Below are 20566 nucleotides of genomic sequence, written 5' to 3' on the forward strand. Positions count from 1 at the left end.
AGCACTCATCCTCTCCCAGCAGAGCAAAGGGATTAGCCGCGGTGCTGGCGGGAGGCGTGGCCTCCCCAAGCTCCGCCCCCTCCTCACTGTCACACTCCTCCTCCTCCGAGGTTGAGCCCTCCTCAGGGGGGGCCGAGCCCTGGACCCCCGGGTCCCCCCGCTCCTGCAGTGCTGCCAGCGCCGCCGTCTCTGGGTGCTGCTCCCACAGGTCTGGGACACACACACACACACAAAGACCATGATTGGCCCCAGGAGCCACAAAACACCCCCCAAAACCTGATTCCAGGCCCCTCATTGGCTGAGACTGCCCCCCAGCCCGGAAGCGCCCATGAGGATTTTGGGGGGGCACTCACCCTTCTGGGCAGCGTAGCCAGGGGGTCGCAGGCAGAGCCGGAGTCGCCCGTCAGCCGCCAGCCTTAGGATGCTGTTGGCTGCCCGGTACACGTCGTTCCGAGCTGCCTTTGCTGTCTTGTAGCCTCGTTTCTCTGCCCATGCTGAGCAAAGACCACAAAAAACCCTCATTAACAACAAGAAACGAGCCTGATTTTTACTTAATTCACCCAAAATGTCACCTACCTTCACAGATGTCCCAGGCTGTCCAGCCTCCTGCAGAACTGGGGGGCCGCAGCTGGAGGAGAGGTGGCAGTGGGAGGCGAGAAGCCAAGTACCCCACAGCAGAGTAGGGCTCCTGCAGCTGGGAGATGGGGTAGACACCAGCCAGGACCTTGGGGGCAATACAAAAAGGGCTTAACTGGGGGGGGGGGGGGGGGGAATCAAATGTGAGTGGTGGAGAATGGGGCTGGGACCCACCTGCAGAGCCGGGGGGGCCCGGGAGGGGAACACGAGGCCGGGGCAGTCGCAGAGGCGGACACGGGGGGTGAGGAAATGGGTCTGGAAGTAGCGGGTGCGGCCGGGGGCCCGGGACACGCTCACGGCGCTGCGGCCCACCAGGGCGTTCAGCACCGACGACTTGCCTGCGTTGGGGAGCCCTGCGGGAAGGGGGATCAGGACATGGCTCCCCCCCCTCCAGGATCAGTGCCCCCAGCCCATCCACCACCATCAACCTGTCTAAGGACAAGGCTCCACCCGTAATGAGCATCCTAAATGAAGCCCCGCACCCACCTCATTAACCCCGCCCCCTGGCTGAATGCCACCCTCCCATTGGCCCACCTCCATTAAGCCCCGCCCCTCACCGACGCAGCCCAGGGTGAGGATGCCGTGGCGGTAGCGCTCCCACTGCCGAGGGGCCACCATGGCTCCGTCCTCGTCGCCGTCCTCCTCCTCTTCCTCCCCGCCATCTCCCACCTCTTCCTCCTCCTCCTCTTCCCCTCGTGCTGCCGCCGCTTCCGCCCGGTCCAGCCGTGCTCGCCAGCTGCTCAGGTCCACTGCAAAGCAATGGGGGGGATGGAGAAGCACCCAAGGGGACATAAGAAAACCCCAAACAGCACCCATGGGACATAGGGAACCTCTTCACCACCACCAAATGGGTGGCTAAGTGCACGCACCCCTTTTCCCCCCCCGCACCCAGCACCCATGGGTGCCCCGCTCACCTTCTCCCCCCACGATGCTCTCACAGGCCTCCAGCAGCTGCCGGGGTCCCACGGCCCGGCTCCAGCCTCCTCCCCTCCTCTGCCTCCGCTGCAGCCCTTTAGGGGATCAAGAGAGAAAAGGGGGTGTGAGGACACCTTGGCCACCCCGTCACCCCCCCCCCAAAACGCTGGGTCCCTACCGGGCTCTGGGCCCCGTCGGGGGGCGGAGGTGAAGGGGACAACACGGGCAGTGGGGAAGCGGCGGCGCAGGAGGTGGCTCCAGGCAGTGGCCACAGCGGGGGACGTGAGGTCCACTTTGTTGAGGATGAGGATGAGCCCCTTGCCCAGCTCTCTGGTGATGTGGGTGGCCAGCGCGGGGGGCACGTTCAGGGCCTGCCATGGAGGGGGAAACACAGCGGTACTGAACCAGGGCCTGGATACAGGGGTGCCCCACCCCAAACGTGTGGGGGCTCCCCCCCTGCTCACCGGGTGCCGGGCATCAGTGATGAGCAGGATAACGTCGGACATCTCCAGCACCCGCCAAAGCTGCCGCCATGTCTAGAGAGGGGAACACGGTGACGCCTTTACCCTTAACACCTCTGTGCCTCCCCCAGCACCTACTGTGCCCTACTCACCTCCAGGTTGTGCTCAAATGGGGCCACGTCCCCTCCATCATCCTCACCCTCGGGGCCCCCCTCCGCGGGGTGCTGGTTCTCCTGCAGGGCCCTCAGGAAGGCCCCGAAAGCCGCCTCCTCCCGCGCCCGCAGCTCCTCGGGGCTCATGGCGAAGCTCCAGGGCGGCCGTCGGGGGAAGTCCAGGCCTGGCACCGGGAAACCTGGCTCCCACCGGCTCCTCCGCGTGGGATCTCCCACCCCAGACCGCGTCCCCTCCCTCTCCTCACCCCTGAACACCCCCCCCCCGCCCCCCATCCTTGCCCCCCTCTCTGTGCTCCCAGCCCCTCACCGGGCCCGTAGATGAGGTCCGGGTCCAGCTCCAGGGCGCTCTCGGGCAGCAGCTCCACCACCTCCTCCTGCGCCCGTCGCCGCCGCCGCGCCAGGGCCTCGGCCCGCGGCCCCCCCAGCTGCAGCCGGAACCGGCCGGGGTCATGGCGGCGGGGAGGGGGAACCGGATCCCCGGCTTCAGCACAGGCCGCATCGCTGCCGCGCTCCCGGCTCCCGCTGCGGCTGCCCGGGACCGAGCCCGGTGGGGCCGGGGCATCTGCGGCCGGGGAACCACGGTCAGGGCGGGCCGGGCCCCGTTCACCCTCCTCCGGACCCCGTTCACCCCCCCCAGGCCCCGTTCACCCTCCTCCGGACCCCGTTCACCCGGGCCGGGCCCCGTTCACCCTCCTCCGGACCCCGTTCACCCCCCCCAGCCCCTCCAGCCCCCTCTCCCCCCCTCACCGCCCCGCCTCCGTTCCCGCCGGTCGCGGAGCTGCTGCTTCTTCCTCTTGGCGCTGAACGGCCGCTTGCGGGGCATGACGGGACGTGACGTCAAGGGGCGGGGCCTTCCTCAGCCAATCACAGCGGGGAGAAGCAACACGATGGCTGCCAATGGGAGGAGGGGTCCACCGCCGGTGGGGAAGAACGAATCAATGGGAAGATGAGTTAGGACGGCGAACCAATTGGAGGCAGAATAAACGAGGTTAGTAGGCGGGACTTTGCCGCCAACGAACCAATCGGAAGCAGCTCCATCCCGGGCCGGCGCGGCGGCGGACCGGAAGCGTGGCGGCGCTCTAGGCGGAGTGTCTGTGGGCGCGCAGGCGCAGTGCGCGGTGCCCGGCCATGCCGAAGGGAGCGCGGCCGGCGGCGGCCAAGCAGGAGGAATGGCGGGGGGACGGCGAGGGCCAAGGTGAGTACCGGGAGCGGGAACGGGACCGGGACCGGGATGGGGGGGGGCACAGGGACCCCGCGGAGCTGAGGGAGGGGCGGGTGGGGGGGGCGGAGGGGGAGGTGAGGCCTTGAGGGGGAGGTGAGGCCTGGGGGGGGGGGTGTTAACCCTTTGAGGGGGGATATCCGTTTGGAATGGGGGTATTCCCGCTTGGAATGGGGGTATTCCCGATTGGAATGAGGGTATTCCCCCTTGGAATATGGGGGTATTCCCGCTTGGAATATGGGGGGGCATTCCCGCTTGGAATGGGGGTATTCCCGCTTAGAATGGGGGATTTCCCGCTTGGAATATGGGGGTATACCCGCTTGGAATATAGGGGGGTATTCCCGCTTGGAATGGGGGTATTCCCGCTTGGAATGGGGGTTTTCCGGCTTGGAATATGGGGGTATTCCCACTTGGAATGGGGGTATTCCCGTTTGGAATATGGGGGGGTATTCCCGCTTGGAATCGTGTATTTCCGCTTGGAATATGGGGGGGATTAACTCCTTGGGGGGGTCCCGGCTGCACTGTTAGTGTGGTGGGAGGGGGACACCCGGGTCTTCTGGGACCTGTAGCCCATGGGGGGGCAGCCATGGGGGGGGCTGTGAGTGCTTGAGCCCCCCCTTCCCTTCCCCTTCCCTCCCCCTTCCCTTCCCCCCCCCCAGACCAGCCGGTGAAGAAGGGCAAAAAGGACCGGCGAGGCAAGAAGTCGGTGAGCACCAGACCCGCCCCCCTTCCTCCACCCCCTCTGTCCCCTGCATCGTCCCCCCCCGACCCTTCCCTTCCCTTTGCCCCCCAGTTCTTCGAGGAGCTGGTGGAGGAGGAGAAAGCAGCGCCTGCAGAGCCAGCCCCGGCCCCGGACAAGGAGGCAGCGCCCCAGCAGGTTCCATAATGACAGGGGCTGGCGGTGACTGAGCCCTAATGAATGGGGTGGGGATGGGGGTGAGGCAAGGGGGGGTTAATGAGGGGTTGTTTCCCCCCTCCCCCCCCCCTTTCCCAGGCTTCCCGGAGGAAAAAGGAGCGGAGGAAAGAGCGGCGGCGGCCGGGAGCAGAGCCAGAGCCTGAGGAGCTGGAGCTGAGCCGGCGCCTGCAGGAGCTGGCGGCTGCTGACAGCGAGGAGGAGGAGGAGGAAGGTGAGGCCCGTCTCTGGGGTCACCCCCGTTCCCCAGAGCATCCCATTGGGAAGCACTGGGCTGGGAGCTCCATGATCCCCCATTGATTCCATCCCGGTCATCTCCCCCCACAGCTCCGGCACCCAGGAAAGGGGGGAGGAGGAGGAAGGTGAGCGCATGGGGGAGGGATGCCGAAATAAGTGGGAAAATGAGGGAAAAGGAGCTAAAGTTGGATGGGGGGGAGGCGTAAAACTGGGATCCTTTGGAATGTTGGGAAGGGGAAGGAAACGCTTTGGGATCCCCCCCTCCCCCAGGGTGGCAACGTCTTTGCGGCGCTGAATCAAGAGCAGAGCGAGGAGGAGGAGGAGGAGGAGGAAAAGAGAGAGGCGCCGCGGCCTGGCAAGGGAAAAAGCCACAAGGTGGGGGGGGAGGCAGAGCTGCCCAAGGGGCACCCCAAAACCTGGGTCCTGCGTATCTATCCCCGATTTCCGCTTCCGGTGCCTCCAGCAGGAGGAAGAGGAGAGTGAGAAGAAGAGGAAGAGCCGGAAGAACGAGAAGACCAAGAGCAAGCGGCAGGTGAAGGATGCTGTGGGGAGGGGGTACCCCATGGAGGGGGGGTGGGGGGTCCCTCCACACTTTGGCCTCTCAATCCCTGTTTCCCTGCAGGGAAAAGCTCCCAGTGAGGATGAGGCCGAAGGCTCTGATGAGGATACAAAGCCCAAAGGCAGGAAGGTGAGGGGGGGGTGTCCCTCTTTGAGGGGGGATAAGGGCCCACATCCCCCTTACATCGTGTCATGTCCGTGTCCCCCAGAACAAGTTCACAGCCCTGCGGGATGAGGATGAGGAAGATGAGGCTGAAGAGCCCCGGAAGAGCAACGACCCCGTGAGTGCCTTGGGGTGAGGGGAAGGAGGGAGCCTCACCCCCCCAGCCAGATGCTGTGGGGCTGATGTGGGGCTGGGGGGATGTCCCCTGCTGCAGCCCGAGGAAGAGGAGGAGGGGAAGAAGGCAGAGCCTGATGCCCGCGTCAGCAAGAAGGAGAAGAAAAAGCTGAAGAAGCAGGTGAAGGGGGCGGAGCCTGGGTACCAAAGGGGCGGGGCTACGTGGGGGGGGGCGTGGTTTAAAGTTGCCCACGCCCCCTTCCCTTTTCTCCCCCCCAAAAGATGGAGTACGAGCGCCAGGTGGCCACCATCAAGGCAGCGGCAGCCGCGGGCGAGGAGGACTTCTCCGTGTCCCAGGCCGAGCTCTCCTCGCGTCAGGCCATGCTGGAGAACGCCTCTGACATCAAGGTGGGCCCCAAAACCGCCCTAAATCACCCCAGAATCCACCTGGGGGGTGCTGCGTCCTGTGTCCGTCTCCCCCCCCCGTGTTGAAGAAGTGGCTGTGCCCTTGTAATGGGAAATGGGGGGGATGGAATGGGCTACGGACATGGGGAAGGGGGGACCTGGGATGTGCCATTGGGAATGGGGGGAACTGGGTGAAACCATTATATTGGGGGAAAAGGGGGGGTCTGGGTTGATAGAACGGGAAAGGGAAACTGGGTGGACTGGACCGTACCATTGCGATGGGGAAGGGGTGCGGGACCTGGAACACCCCCATTTTACTGGAGAAAAGAAGCCTTTTGGCCATGCCATTGCACTTGGGGGTGCTGGGCTGGTGGGAGGGGGGGTCAGAGGCCTGATTCCCCCCCATCCCTCCCTATCCCAGCTGGAGAAGTTCAGCATCTCTGCCCATGGCAAGGAGCTCTACGTCAACGCCGACCTCTACATCGTGGCCGGGCGCCGCTATGGCCTCGTGGGACCCAACGGGTGGGTGCCCCCCCCCACTTAGGGTCTGCTTTGGGGGGGTGGTGTTATGGGGGTCAATGGCAGCCTCAGAGCCCCCCTTTGCCACCAGCAAAGGGAAGACGACGCTGCTGAAGCACATCGCAAACCGGGCGCTGAGCATCCCCCCCAACATCGACGTGCTGCTCTGTGAGCAAGGTGGGTCTGGGGGGGGGGGGGGTGCTTCCCTGGCACCCCCAAAACACCCCCAAAAACACCGCCAAAACACACCAAAGCCACCCTGAAAACACTTCCAAAACACCCCAAGAACACCCCCTAAAACCACCCTGAAAACACCCCTAAAACACCACCAAAACATCCCCAAAACACCCTGAAAGCCCAAAAAACACACCAAAAACATCCCCCAAACCTCTAAACACCTCTAAAACACCCCCCAAAAAAAACACCCTGAAAACACGCCTGAAACACTTCAGAAACACACCAAAACACCCCCCAAAACACAGCAAAGCACCTGGAAAACACCCCCAAAAGCTCCCCAAAACACCTGCAAAACACCCCTAAAACACCAAAAAAAAACACCCCCAAAACACACCAAGAACACCCCTAAAGCACCTTGTAAAACACCCCAAAACACTACCAAAACCCCCCCAAACCCCCCTCGGTGTCCCCAGAGGTGGTGGCCGACGACACCCCCGCGGTGCAGGCGGTGCTCAAGGCCGACACCAAACGGCTCCGGCTGCTGGAGGAGGAGAAGCGGCTGCAGGCGCTGCTGGAGCGCGGGGAGGACGCCGCCGCCGAGCGCCTCGAGAAGGTACCGGCACCCCTTGGGGGACACTGGGATGGGGGGGGTCACGCTATGGGCCCCCCTTTGGGTCTCACTGACCCCAATGCAGGTGTATGAGGAGCTCAGAGCCATCGGCGCGGCCGCGGCGGAGGCCAAGGCCCGGCGCATCCTGGCCGGGCTGGGTTTCAACCCCGAGATGCAGAACAGAGCCACCAGGAAGTTCTCCGGGGGGTGGCGGATGAGGGTGTCCCTGGCGCGGTGAGTGACGGGGGGGGGTGGGCGTTGTTGGGGGGCACAAACACCCCCAGACCCCATCCATCAATGGTGCTGGTGGTGTCCCCTTAGTGCCTTGTTCATGGAGCCCACGCTGCTGATGCTGGACGAGCCCACCAACCACCTGGACCTCAACGCTGTCATCTGGCTCAATAAGTGAGAACGGGGGTTAAAAAGGGGGTGAGACGGGGACACACACAAAAGGGGGGGTCCCCACAAGATCCCTTCTCTGTTTGTCCCCCTCTTTTGGTCCCAGTTACCTGCAGACCTGGAAGAAGACGCTGCTGGTGGTGTCCCACGACCAAGGCTTCCTCGATGATGTCTGCACCGACATCATCCACCTGGATGCCCAGCGCCTCTTCTACTACCGGGGCAACTACAGTGTGTATGGGGGCAAATAAGGGGGTATCTGGGGCAATAAAAGGGGGGTAATTACCCCTACACCCCCCCCCGCAGTGACCTTCAAGAAGATGTACCAGCAGAAGCAGAAGGAGCTGCTCAAGCAGTTCGAGAAGCAGGAGAAGAAGCTGCGGGACCTCAAAGCCGGGGGCAAGTCCACCAAGCAGGCGGTGAGTGTGGGTGTGTGTGGGGGGGAGCTCCCTCTGGGATGCGATTCCTTTGGGATGCCCTCCTGATCTCACTGTGTGGGGCCGGATTCCTGCATGGAGGGGTCCTCCGAAGGGATTTCCTGGTGGATCCATGCGGTTCCCGATGGGATCCTCCTCAGGAGAAGCAGACCAAGGAGGCGCTGACGCGGAAGCAGCAGAAGTGCCGGCGCCGGACGGCGGACGAGGAGGCAGCCGAGGCCCCGGAGCTGCTCAAGAGGCCCCGGGAATACACCGTGCGCTTCACCTTCCCCAACCCGCCCCCCCTGAGCCCCCCCATCCTCGGCCTCCACGGTACCGGCACTTGGGGGGCGGCTATGGGGTGGTTGTTGGGGGGGTTGGTGGGGTCAGGATCCGCCACAACCCCTCATCCTCCCCCACATGTCCAGGCGTTGATTTTGGCTACGAGGGGCAGGAGCTGCTGTTCCGTAACCTGGACTTCGGCATTGACATGGACTCGAGGGGTGAGACCCTACGTAGACAATGCCAACAAATGAGGGGGTGCAGGAGACCCGGCTCATCCGGACACCCCTTTTCCTCTGTATCCCACCCCAGTTTGCATCGTGGGCCCCAATGGCGTGGGGAAGAGCACGCTGCTGCAGCTGCTGACCGGGCAGCTCACCCCGGTACGGACGCTCCCCGTAAAGGGATGGGGGCACCCTGCGATAACCCCCACAAGGAGGGGCTTGGGGGTATCCCCCCCCCATTATAACAATGGTATTGTCCTGCAGACACGAGGGCAGATGCGGAGGAACCATCGGCTGGTGAGTGCGGGCGGGGGGGCTGATTGGTTGTGGGCGGAGCATGGGGGGGAGGGGGGCGTGTCCTGACGGTGGCCCCGCCCCCCCTGCCCGCAGAAAGTGGGGTTCTTCAACCAGCAAGCGGCCGAGCAGCTGCGCCTGGAGGAGACGGCGGCCGAGTACCTGCAGCGGGGCTTCAACCTCCCGCACCAGGACGCCCGCAAGTGCCTGGGGCGCTTCGGGCTGGAGGGCCACGCACACACGCTGCAGATCGCCAAGCTCTCCGGTGGGCATGAATGGGCGGTGTGGGAAAGGAGGCGTGGCTTCCTAAAGGCGGGAGCCAATAGGGGGAAGGACGGGGAGGGGCTCAGCCAATGGGAGGCGAGCGGCTGAGCCCCGCCCCTCGCGCAGGCGGGCAGAAGGCGCGGGTGGTGTTCGCGGAGCTGGCGTGCCGCGAGCCCGACGTCCTCATCCTGGTGAGTGAGGGGGGCGGAGCCAGCGGGGAGGGGGCGTGGCCAACCGCTGAGGCTCCGCCCCTTTTTCCCACGGCAGGATGAACCCACCAACAACCTGGACATCGAGTCCATTGACGCCTTGGCCGACGCCATCAATGACTACAAAGGAGGTGAGATGGGGGAAACGGGGGGGGGTGGGGGTGACGCCAGCATGACGTCGGCATGACGCCGGCATGACGTCACCGCACAGCCGTCATCGTGGTGAGCCACGACGCGCGGCTGATCACGGAGACGAGCTGCCAGCTGTGGGTGGTGGAGGAGCAGGGCCTCAGCCAGATCGACGGCGACTTCGAGGACTACAAACGGGAGGTGCTGGAGGCGCTGGGAGAGGTCATGATCCACCGGCCCCGGGAGTGAGGCTGCTTGTGGGGAGATGTGGGGCAGGGACAGTGCTGCCCCCCAACCCACCCCCGCAATAAAGAGACGGGTGCAAAGTGGCTGTGCAGTGACTGCGGGTGCGTCAGTAGGTTCCTGAGTGAACCAGTGGGTTCGGGGACCCCTCGATGGCTCCATTGTGCCCCCTAAGTGCTCCTCTTGTGACCTCTTAGAAGGCTTCATTGTGCCCCCCAAGTGGCCCTGCTGTGCTCAAGTGTCCTCGTGCCCCCCAAGTGCGCTCTAAGTGACCTCGAAGAGTCCCTGTTGTGGTCCCTTAATAGGCCCCACTGTGCCCCCCAAGTGGCCCTGTTGTGCCCAAGTGTCCTCATTGTACCCCCCAAGTGGGCTCCAAGTGTCTCTGTTGTGCCCCCTAAGTGTCCCTGTTGTGACCCCTTAATAGGCTCCATTGTGCCCCCCAAGTCACCCTGTTGTGCCCATTTCTGCATTGTGCCCCCCAACTGGGCTCTAGGTGACCTCCAAGTGCCCCTGTTCTGACCCCTTAATAGGGGCCACTGTGCCCCCCTACTGGCCCTATTGTGCCCATCAAGTGTCCACATTGTGACCCCATAATAGGCTCCGTTGTGCCCCCCAAGTGACCACGTGACCAGGCCCGCGGCCCCGCCCCTTTTTCCACCATCGGTTTATTATTAATGTACAAAATATACAAAAGGGGGGAGGGGCCCCGCGCCGCCCCTCCCCCACCCAATGTTTTCACAGAAAACAGCTTCCGGCGCAGCCCCTCCCCCACCCCCTTCGCCCCTCCCCCACACCCCAAGCGGCGCAGCCCCTCCCCCCATCGGCGGCGGCGCAAGGCGGGGGGGGAACCTTTGGGGTGTCAATGGCACCCAAAGGGGGTCGTTGTGCCCCCCCCCTCCCCCCCCTCGGGGGGTATTTAAACCCTGTGGGGGGTATTTAGTGTATGGGGGCAGGGGGGTACACACAGAAGGGGGGTGTAAATGGGGGGGGGGGAAGGGAATTACACCAAGGGGGGGCCGGCCCCCCTGTAGGGAAGGATTTACACCCCCCCACTGTGGGTAAATGTGCCCCATAAGTGGGGGTTTGTGCCCCCTAAGCTGGTATTGACACCCCACTGGTGGGGGCTTACACCCCTGGGGGGAGTGAGGTGGGGAGTTAAAATCTCTGCCCCATAAGTGGGTGTTTAAGCCTCAGAGGTGGGGATCTCTGCCCCATAAGTGGGTATTTCCACCCTGGGGGGGAGGGGGGGGGTATTTTTCCCCCATACGTGCCCCATGGGTGTATATTTACAACCCAAAATGGGTATTTCTACCCCCTAAGTGGGTTTTAGCACCCCACAGAGGAGTATTTACACCCGGGGGGGAGCTATTTACACCCCTTAGTGGGTATTTACACCCTGAGGGGGGGTCCCTCTGCCCCACAGGCGAGTATTTACACCCCATGAAGGGGGGATGGAGACCACAGGGAGGGCATTTCCGCCCCATAGCTGGGTGCCTGCACCCTACAGGTGCCATTTCCACCTGGAGGAGGGTTCTTTCTGCCCCCTAAGTGGCTATTTACACCCGGGGGGTGGGGAACTCCACCCCGTAAGTGGGTACTAACACCCCTTATGGGGGTATTAACACCCCATATTGAGCACTAACACCCCATAGGTGGGCATTAACACCCCATAGGTGGGCACTAACACCCCTTAGGGAGATATTAACACCCCCAGGGGGATCACCCTGCCCCACCACAGATGGGCATCAACACCCCACAGATGGGCACTAACACCCCTTAGGGGGTATTAACACCCCACAGGTGGGCATTAACACCCTCAGGGGGATCACCCTGCCCCACAGATGGGAATCAACACCCCATAGGTGACCACTAACACCCTTTAGGGGGGTATTAACACCCTTAGGGGGATCACCCTGCCCCACAGAAGAGCACTAACACCCCACAAGCAGCCATTAACACCCACAGCTCTCCCTTCTTCCCCCCCAGGAGACCATTCCTACCCCATCACCGCCGCTTTTCACCCCATAGGTGCTCAGTACCCCTTGGAGGGGATTGGGGGGGGGGGGGGCATTTGACACCAATGGGGGCGAGGGGCGCATCACAAGAGGCCTCATAGAAGCCATAAACGTGGTGGCTGCGGCGTGAGAGGGGGAGGAAGAGGAGGAGGAAGGGCCCTGGGGGGGGCTATGGGGCGGGGTGGTAGAAGGCACACTTGTTCTCGTACCTGCAGCTGCCCTTGAGCAGGAAGTGGCGGCAGACGGCGCGGCTGGACCGGGCTGCGTGAGACAAGAGGGGGGGCACGGGGGGGGCATCAGGGACCGGCCCCACGGCGGCCCCGGCCCCACGGCGGCAGCGCTGGAAGGGGTGGGGTGGGTTGACAGGGGTGTGGGGCAGCAATGGAAAGCCCCATTGGGGAAGGAAGAGGGATGCCCTATAGATACAGAGGGGATGCAATGGTGGAACCCCATAAGGCTTTCAGCTGTGCCCTATGAGGGGGTGATGCTGAGGCCTCTATGGGGTGGCTGGGAGCCCCATAGAGAGGTAGTGGAGCTGCGGTGGCCCATTGGGGCTGAGCCGCTATGGGGCAGATGGGAGCCCCACAGGGCTCTTGTCTCTACCCTATAGGTTGCTGCTGGGGGTGGCTGGGAGCCCCACAGCGCACCTATCCCTGCCCTATAGCCCAATGCTGGAGTTGCGCCTGCTATGGGGCAGCTGTAGAGCCCCATGCCACATTTCTCTGCCCTATAGCCTGGTGGTGCTGCGTTCTCTATGGGGCAGATGCGAGCCCCACAGCGCCCTGACTTCTTCCCTTATAGCCTGGTGCTGGACCTGCTGCGTCCCCTACGGGGTGGCTGTAGGCCCCACAGCACCCCTATCCCTGCCCTATAGCCTGATGGTGCCCAAGCCCAATGGGGCTGCCCTACAGTGGGGCAGATGTTGAGACCCAAAGCACCCCTCTCTCTGCCCCATAGACTGGCAACGGGGCTGTGCTGGTCCCTGTGCAAGGCTATGGGGCAGCCCCATAGATCCTGCCCTTCCTAGAGCCAGGTTTAACACCCAGCGTGCCCTGCGGCTCTATGGGGCAGAGGCCGGGGGGGGGTCTCCCCTCTCTCTGCCCCCCCCTCTCTCCCTGCCCTAGAGCCCCATTGGGGGCCGGCGCCAATCGGGGCCCCTGCCCCATGGCCCGGGGGGCTCCAGGGGGTGATGGGGAGGGGGGGGCTCCCCCCCCCGCCACCGGGGCAGGAAAGGGGGGGGCGGGGGGGGCGGAGGGGAAGGGGCACCCACAGGCCCCTCCCAGCCAGGGCCGGGGCCGGGCCCCCCCCATAACCAAGCCCCCCCCCCGCCCCCCCCCCCACATTTACCTCCTGCGTGGCCGCGGGGGTGCTCTCCAGGGTGGGCTCTGCCGTGCTCGCCGGGGGGGCCCCCCCTCGCGCCCCCCCCGCCCCCACTCGGGGGGGGGCCCCCGTTGCGCCCCCCCCCACCCCCTCCTCCTCCTCGGCACCGGTACGGGGGGGGCGGGGGGGGCTCGCCCCCACTGCGCCCGCGGGGGCGATGGAAGGGGCCCCCCCCGCGCATGCCCCCTCCCCCTCCCCCGCCGTGGGGGCCCCCCCCGCGCATCGCCCCTCCCCCTCCCCCAGCTTCGGGGGGGTCCCAGAAGTCGCCGCCGCGTTGAGGAGGGGGTGGGGGAGGGGGCGGCCCCAGCAGCCGGGGGCCACCCCCGGGCATCCCCCCCCCAGGGCCTGGGGGCATCCCCGGGCCCCCCCCGCCGCCGCCGTGGGGTCCTGCAGGGAGAGAGAGGAGAGAGGAGGGTGAGGGGGGGGTTATGGGGTGACCCCCCCCCCCACCCCAAGTGTTATGGGATCGTCCGTCCCCCCCATTGTCCCCTATGGGGGCACTTACCAGGCATGGGCCCCCCCGGGGGGAAGTGCTGCATGGCCTTGGGGCCTGGTGGGAAGCCATTGGCCATGGGGCCGGGGCCCAGCAATCCGTGGGGCACTGGAGGGGGGAACAGAAAGGGGAGGGCATTAGGATAGTGGGGGGACCCCAACCACCCCTCCATTGGCCATTATGGCCCTCCCACAAGTTGGGGACAAAGGTGGTGCCCCCCCTCCCCCTCACTGTCACCCTAAAGGACATGGGGTGCACAGCAGCATCCGGTGTCCCCATTGTGTCCCCAAGCCAAAGGCATTCCCATATCCCTCCTGCGTCCCCATCTGTGTCCCTAAGCCAAACACACCCCAGTGTCCATGCTGCCATAGGTGTCAGTGCTCCCAACACATCCCCATCGTGTCCCTAAGCCAAAAGTATCCCTGTATCCCTGCTGGGACAGGGACCAGTGTCCCCATAGTGTCCCTAAGCCAAAAGTATCCCTGTATCCCTAAGCCAAAAGCACCCCTGTATCCCTAAGCCAAAGGCACCCCTGTATCCCTAAGCCAAAGGCACCCCTGTATCCCTAAGCCAAAGGCACCCCTGTATCCCTAAGCCAAAGGCACCCCTGTATCCCTGATGGAACGAGGACCAGTGTTCCCACTGCTTCCCCAAGCCCAATGCATCCCAATGCCCATGCTAGGGCAGTGTTCCCATCGCATCCACCATCTCCCTCACCCCCGCCCCCCCGGCATTCCCGATGTTCCCAACGCTCCCGCTCACCTCCGCCGGGCCCCGGTGCCTGCAGGTTCCCCAGGAGATGCTTGATCTTGTCTGAGTAATCCGGCTGCTTGAGCAGCTCCTCAGCCTTGTGGGTGCTGGGACCACCCTGGGGGGGCACACACAGAGATTGAGGCTCAGTGGGGGGGTCCCACGTGTCCCGCATCCCTGGATCCCTATGGAACGGGGTGTGGATACCATGATGGAGCTCAGGATCTCCTGCATGTTGATGCCTGCGCCTGGGGCCGGGCCCTGGGGGCTCTTCCCGGCCCCGACGCTTCCCATCAGGTTGGCCAGGACGGGCGGGAGCTTGGCGCCGGCCTCCGGGGATGGGGAGGCCGCTCCCGGGTCCAATCCATCGGGATAAGGCCCTTCCTCGCTGGAGCAGTCCTGGGGAGGGGGCGAGGAGAGGTGGGAATGGGGGGAATGGCGGGCGGTTGGAGGGGAGAGGCTGGGGGTTGGCTGGAGCTGGGCTTACCTCATCCAAAGGGATCAGCTTGGGAGGAAGCGGCTCGTAGGATTCGGGATCGGGCTCGTGGGGGCTGTCGGGAACACTGTGGGGGAAAAGGGGTTGGTGGATCACGGGGATCCTTTGGGATCAGGGACACCCAATGGCCGCCCGCCAACCCTACAGCCTCAAATCCCAAAGGCTTTGGATCCCCAGTGATCCTGGGGCCACCCAGCTCTGGATCCACGGGGATCTGAGCCCTGCACACCCCGGGGCACCAGATGCCTCCATGTGCCCGATCCCAACGCTGCTGAGTGGATCCAGAGGACGTGGATTGATCCTAAGGGATCCCAGCTCCATCCCCCAAGCCCCCCCATCACCTCCACACCGGACAGGAACAACCCCATCGATGTCAGGAATGGGATCCAGACCTGCGACCCAAGGGGCATGATCCCATGGGATCCACTCACCTCTCCTTGGAGAGGAAGAGCTCCTGCAGGATCCCCTTCTCCCTCTCGGCCTGGGTGAAGCGCTCCCGGCTCCCGCTGCCTGGCACCACGAGGGGAGCCGGGAGATCCAGGAGCTTGGGGTACATCCAGGGCACCTTCTCCTCCATGGCATCGTGGCTCAGGCGCCGCGCCGTCTCGAAGGCCTGCCGGTCCTTCAGCATCTCCCGCTTGGCCGCTTCCCCGAAGTCCTTGATCTTGTTCACGTTCACTATCCCGGCAATGGGAATGGGAACGGGAATGTCAGCTCGGGAACAGGCCGGGAACGCCCCGCCATGCACAGGGAAGGGCCTGGACCCACCTCGCTCCGTCTCATCCAGCTCAAAGTAGAAGTATTCCCGGAGCTTCCCCTCCTCCGGCCAGCTCACCGTCTTCTTCTTGCGGCCCTTCTTGGTGAGCTGCCCGCTTTCCAGAGGGTTTTCCATGCTTTTGGAATCACCGCTCGTCTCCGAGGAGCCTGTGCGGGGAGGACAGGACCAGGAAGGGCTCAGCACCCTCTTCACCCCCTCTTTTCACCCCATGGTTTTCCCATTCCATCCTCCCCACTCACAGGTCTCCATCGGCTCCGGCACTTCCACAGCCGGCACCGGCGTTCCAGGGCGATCCGAATCCATGGGCTCCGAGGCCGGGGTGGGCTCCGGGGACGAGGGTTTGGTGGAGGTGGCTTCAGGAGCGGCCTTCCCCTCGAAGGGGCTGGGCTGTGGGGAGAGAGCAGGGTAAGGAAGAGCCCCCGGTACCCCAGGGAAACCCTCCCCCCCGGTATCCCAGGAAAACCCCCCCGTTATCCCAAGAAAAGCCTCCCCATTGTCCCAAGAAAACCCCTCCGTTATCCCAAGAAAAGCCTCCCCATTATCCCAGGAAAAGCCCCCCATTATCCCAGGAAAAGCCCCCCATTATCCCATATACCTTGGCTGCGGTGGGAGACAAAACCTTCTTCTTCTTCTTGATCTTGATGCCGGGGATGGGAGCGGAATTGAGGGCATCCAGGAAGCCGAGGCCCTCCATGGCTGTGGGGACAAGGGGGGAGGCGGTGTCACCCCAAAGCCAACCCCCCCTCCCCACCACCCATGGGTGCCCCCCACCCAGCACCCGGGGGGCTCGGGGTCACCCACACTCACGCTGGGGGGGGATGATCTTGACTTTGATCTCCTTGGTGGCGTTGGGGGCCGTGTTCAGGGGCTTGTACTTCTTCTCTGCAGGGGGAGCGTCGCCCATGGCCGAGGAGAGGCTGGGGGGGGGAGCAGGGAAGGGGTGAGGAGGGACCCCAAAACCAGCCTTGAGCACCCCAAAACCAGCCCTGAGCATCCTAAAACCAGCCCTGAGCACCCTAAAACCAGGCCTGAGCACCTAAAACCAGGCCTGAGCATCCAAAACCCGCCCTGAGCACCCCAAAACCAGCTGATACCCCCAAACCAGCTCTGAGCATCCAAAACCGGCCCTGTGCACCCCAAAACCAACCTGAGCACCTCAAAACCAACTCTGAGCACCCCAAAACAAGCCCTGAGCACCCCAAACCCACCATTTGGACCCCCCAAAGATACCCCAAAGCCCCCCCAGACTCACTTTTGCCTCTTGATGGGCATTGGTTTCAGGTTGTATTTATCAGTGCTAGAAGCAGAGTTCATTTTCTTCAAGGGCACTAACGAAGGTGTCTCCATCTCCAGCCCTGTACGGGGGGGAACAGGGTCAGTGGGGATGCTGCAAAGTGGGGCATAACCCCCCAAATTCCCCCTCAAACCGCCCCAAGAGGCCGCAATTCCCTTGGGAATTACCAGTGGAGCGGAACTTGGCGTGGCTGGGCGCTGTGGTCCGCAGGGATTTGGGTTTCTCTCGCTTCTTCTCAGGCATCTCCTCGCTTTTCGCCTCAGCTTTGGCCTCTTGGGGCTTCTCCTGGGCAGGGGTTTTGCTTTTGCTTTCCTCTTTCCGCTTCTTTTTATCCCGTTCTGGAGCAAATCCAATGGGAAAGAGTGTGAGATGGAGGAGTTGGAATGGGGGGGGGGGGTAAAGGGGGTGCTGGGGGGGTGCTCACCACTGGGCTGGGCGCTGCTCTGGGACCGGATGACACCCATCCAGTCACTGACCAGGATGGAGGCGAGGCGGCGCAGCTCTGTGGGGACAGGGAAGAGGGGATTAAAGAGGGGTAAATGGGAGTTAAAGGGGTTAAGGGGTGCAAATGGGAGTTAAAGGGGTGCAAATGGGAGTAAATGGGAGTTAAGGGGGGCAAATGGGGGTAAATGGGAGTTAAGGGGGGCAAATGGGGGTTAAAGGGGGTAAATGGGAGTTATAGCCGTTAGAGAGGGGTAAATGGGCATTAAAGGGGGGTAAAGGGGGGGAAATGGGAGTTAAAGGGGTTAAAGTGGGTAAATGGGACTTAAAGGGGTGTAAATGGGGGTTTTGGGGGTCTATGGGGGTGCTCACCTTCATCATCACTTGACTTGCTGAGCTGCTTCACCAGCTTGGCTGTGTTGTTCTGGAGGTGGAGATGGGGGTGAGTGGCACAGCAAGGGCCAAAGGGACCCGCAAAAGGATCCCAAAAGGCACCAAAAGGGATTCAAAGGGACCCAAAAGGCACCCAGGGACCATAAAGCCACCCCAGAGGGACAAAAAGGCACCCAAAGGGACCAAAAAGGCACCCAAAAGGATCCAAAAAGGCACCCAAAGGGATCCAAAAAGGCACCCAAAGGGATCCAAAAAGGCACCCAAAGGGATCCAAAAAGGCACCCAAAGGGATCCAAAAAGGCACCCAAAGGGATCCAAAAAGGCACCCAAAGGGATCCAAAAGCACCTACAAAAGGGATCTAAAAGGCACCCAAAGGGATCCAAAAGGTACCTACAAAATGATCCAAAAGGCACCCAAAGGGATCCAAAAGGCACCCAAAAAGGGATATAAAAAGGACCCAAAGGGGACCAGAAGGCACCCAAAAGAGATGCGAAAAGGGACCCAAAAGCCACCCAAAGGGCCCCCAGAAGTCACCAGAAGGCACGCAAAGAGACCCAAAAGGCACCCAAAGGGATCACAAAGCCACCCCAGGGGACCCAAAAGGCACCCAAAGGCCGCCAGACCTGTTTGAGGTGGTCCACAGTGAGAGGCAGGTGCTGCAGGGTGAGCAGGATCTGCTGCAGGAAGGGGACGTTGTTGGAGGCTTTGGAGCTGGTGAGCCAAGTATTGAGCAGTTTGTAGCCCCCGATGCGGATGAACCTATGGAAAAAGGGGGGAAATCCTTCAGGATCCGGCCGGGAATGGGGTGTCCTGACCCTTTGGATGCACTCCCATTGCTCTTACTTGGCCAGGATGTCCTGGGCACGGGTCTGCAGCAGGATGTTCAGGTAGATGCAGCGGCTCACCAGCTTCTGCGAGTCTTTCATCAGGCTGAAGGGGAGGGGGGAAAAGAGGGGTCAGCCTCCCCCGGTGACAATGACACGGGGGGGACATAGGGGGACATGGGGGGGACTCACTTGAAGATCTTGGTGATGCCCTCCATGCTCTTGACCTCGCCATCGCGGCCCAGGAAGCAATCCAAGCCCTTGAGGAGCTCCTTGGGGTCGATGGGGCCCGAGCCCATGGCAGGAGAGCCCTGGAGGGGGGAGAAACAACAGAGGGGGGGTTAAGACAGCAGTGACCCCCCCCAATTCTCCCCCCTTTAACCCTTGGCCATCCCCCCCCCCCCCCCTTCTGACACAGTGACAACACCAAAGAAGGGGGTATCAACCCCCACAAGCAAGGGGGTCACCCCTATGGAGGTGACAGTGGCCCCCATTCAGGGCATCGCCACCCCTAAGGATGGCATCAGGTCAGTACCAGGGGATGGACCCCCCCATGCTCATTATGGGGGGCGCAGCACCCCCAGGTTTAATCAGCCCCCGAAGGGGTAATTAACGGTCGGTGCTTAATGAAGGGGGAGCAACACAAGGACAGGGACGCAAGGCTGGGGGAGAAGGAGCGGCGCCGGCACAAGACTTGGGGGTGCCCCCCCCACAGCATCATCAGCATCACCTCATCCATGTAATTAATGACTCCTCCACCTATTAATGACCAAGGCACTAATTAGCACCCCCCCCACACCCTGGTAATGACCCAGCCCCAGGGGGGTGTTGAGGGGGTCATCCCATTGACGTCAAGCAGCTACTTAATGAGAAACTGCTCCGGGTTCATTAAGTTCCTTAAGCCTGGCTTAGTTAATGAGGACAGAGGTGGAGCTGGCCTGGATTGGGGGGGGCCACCCGTGTAGCCCCCATTTAATCCTTAAGGAATGAGCTGGGGCTTCCTTAGTCCAGGCTGGTTAAAGGATACAGCAGCAGAGCCCCCCCCCCCCCCATTTGGAGGGGTATTTTGGGGGGGTGCTGAGCCAGGTACAGGCTGAGCCTCTGTGAAGACACAAGAGCAGGTTAAAAGGAGCAGGAATCCCCACCAAACGCCCCCCCCAATCCCCCTATAACTCTTAATTGGGGGTAATTCATTAACCCCAAAGGCTGCTTGAAGCACCAAAGGCCTTTGTAACCTTTGACCTCCCCATGAAAGGAGCCAATCTATGGAGGGGGGGGACAGGACATGGGAGGTCCCAAAGGACAAGGGGAGGCCCAGTCATGGCTTTGTACCCACTCCTTAAGCCTTTGGGGGCTCCCCCCCGCTTTGGGGGGGTCACACAGCAGCAAACACTGACTCCAAAGGCACCAGCATGGGGTGAAAGGGAGCCCAACACACACTGAGCCCCCCAAAGGGGGGTAAATCCCACCCCCAAAGTGGGGGGCACCGTGGCCTGGTCCAACTCTATCAGCAACCCTGCCCCCCCCATTGCCATCATTATGGTTTGAACCCCCCTAAATGCTGGATTTTGGGGGCAAAACCCCCATTTCTCAGAGGAGGGAGGTCATGCAGACCCCAAAAGCACGAGGGGGGGGGGGGAGGCAGCCCACTGTGCCCTCCCCCCCAAAGGGTAATGCTATCACTGGGGAGCACATTGGGGAGGAAAAGGCTGTACCCCCAGGCTCAGATCTGGGGGGAAATGCTCCAAAATGCTTCATTTTGTGCCTAAAAATGTCAAATTTGATGGAATTTTCTCTGGTTTTAACCAAAAAGCTTTGGATTCGGGTGCGTGGTTGGTTGGGGCAGGGAGGGGAGGGCTGAACCCAGTGCAGCAGCCGCATGCACCAGGATAGGGCCCAAAAGGAGGGATCGGGGGGGGGTATTCCCAATTAAAGCCTGGATTCAAAGATGAAGCGGGTGAAATGGAATCAGGACCAAAAAGGGGGATTTTGGTTGCTTACCCGCTTGGTGCTGCTCTTCCCCTGCCTTTTGTCTGTTCCTAAAGCCTGCAGCACCTCCACGCTGCCAAGGGGGCAAGGTCATGGGAAAACGGGCTAAAAGTGAGGAGTTTGGGGGTGTGCCCCCCCCAAAAAGGGCTCTT

At 62.7% G+C, this 20566-nt stretch overlaps 3 protein-coding genes across 4 annotated transcripts; 1 reads left to right on the plus strand and 2 right to left on the minus strand.

The window, feature by feature from the left end:
• Window positions 1–3: 3 nt before the first annotated feature.
• On the minus strand, window positions 4–3030 carry GNL1 (G protein nucleolar 1 (putative); the record flags this gene model as incomplete). The annotated part of the gene is made up of 11 exons (XM_057398844.1): window positions 2933–3030; window positions 2493–2747; window positions 2165–2349; window positions 2016–2087; window positions 1730–1922; window positions 1551–1646; window positions 1194–1385; window positions 811–989; window positions 577–724; window positions 354–494; window positions 4–210 (listed from the first exon to the last, which is right to left on the minus strand). Coding segments are annotated over exons 1-11 (1744 nt in total), but the record flags the coding sequence as incomplete, so codon positions are not given.
• A 268-nt stretch (window positions 3031–3298) lies between these two features.
• On the plus strand, window positions 3299–9591 carry ABCF1 (ATP binding cassette subfamily F member 1). Its single transcript, XM_057398845.1, has 26 exons — window positions 3299–3380; window positions 4064–4110; window positions 4198–4281; window positions 4399–4531; window positions 4645–4679; window positions 4825–4929; window positions 5021–5086; window positions 5177–5242; window positions 5322–5393; window positions 5490–5570; window positions 5672–5797; window positions 6216–6316; window positions 6405–6490; window positions 6964–7103; window positions 7186–7334; window positions 7422–7505; window positions 7606–7730; window positions 7806–7918; window positions 8077–8248; window positions 8344–8418; window positions 8510–8580; window positions 8686–8718; window positions 8812–8980; window positions 9106–9170; window positions 9247–9319; window positions 9400–9591. The coding sequence occupies exons 1-26, from the start codon at window positions 3314–3316 to the stop codon at window positions 9564–9566; spliced, it is 2505 nt and encodes an 834-aa protein (XP_057254828.1). The 5' UTR covers window positions 3299–3313; the 3' UTR covers window positions 9567–9591.
• Window positions 9592–11729: 2138 nt separating this feature from the next.
• Window positions 11730–20520, minus strand: PPP1R10 (protein phosphatase 1 regulatory subunit 10). 2 transcript variants are annotated; one of them, XM_057398847.1, is made up of 19 exons: window positions 20427–20519; window positions 18618–18736; window positions 18445–18531; window positions 18225–18360; window positions 17580–17631; window positions 17191–17268; window positions 16934–17104; window positions 16725–16827; window positions 16280–16389; window positions 16068–16168; window positions 15712–15859; window positions 15463–15618; window positions 15126–15372; window positions 14686–14761; window positions 14406–14597; window positions 14211–14316; window positions 13461–13556; window positions 12923–13342; window positions 11730–11836 (listed from the first exon to the last, which is right to left on the minus strand). In XM_057398847.1, exons 2-19 carry the CDS (start codon window positions 18722–18724, stop codon window positions 11745–11747), a joined length of 2478 nt encoding a protein of 825 aa, XP_057254830.1. In that variant the 5' UTR covers window positions 18725–18736; window positions 20427–20519; the 3' UTR covers window positions 11730–11744. The 2 variants fall into 2 exon arrangements, with proteins under 2 accessions (XP_057254830.1, XP_057254829.1); XM_057398846.1 differs by lacking the exon at window positions 11730–11836 and having other exon boundaries at window positions 12668–13342; window positions 20427–20520.
• Between the last annotated feature and the right edge of the window lie 46 nt (window positions 20521–20566).

This window comes from Pezoporus wallicus, unplaced genomic scaffold (assembly GCF_028554395.1).
Source record: "Pezoporus wallicus isolate ANWC-B61680 ecotype Strahan unplaced genomic scaffold, APGP_CSIRO_Pwel_v1 contig_10510, whole genome shotgun sequence".
Taxonomy (NCBI): domain Eukaryota; kingdom Metazoa; phylum Chordata; class Aves; order Psittaciformes; family Psittacidae; genus Pezoporus; species Pezoporus wallicus.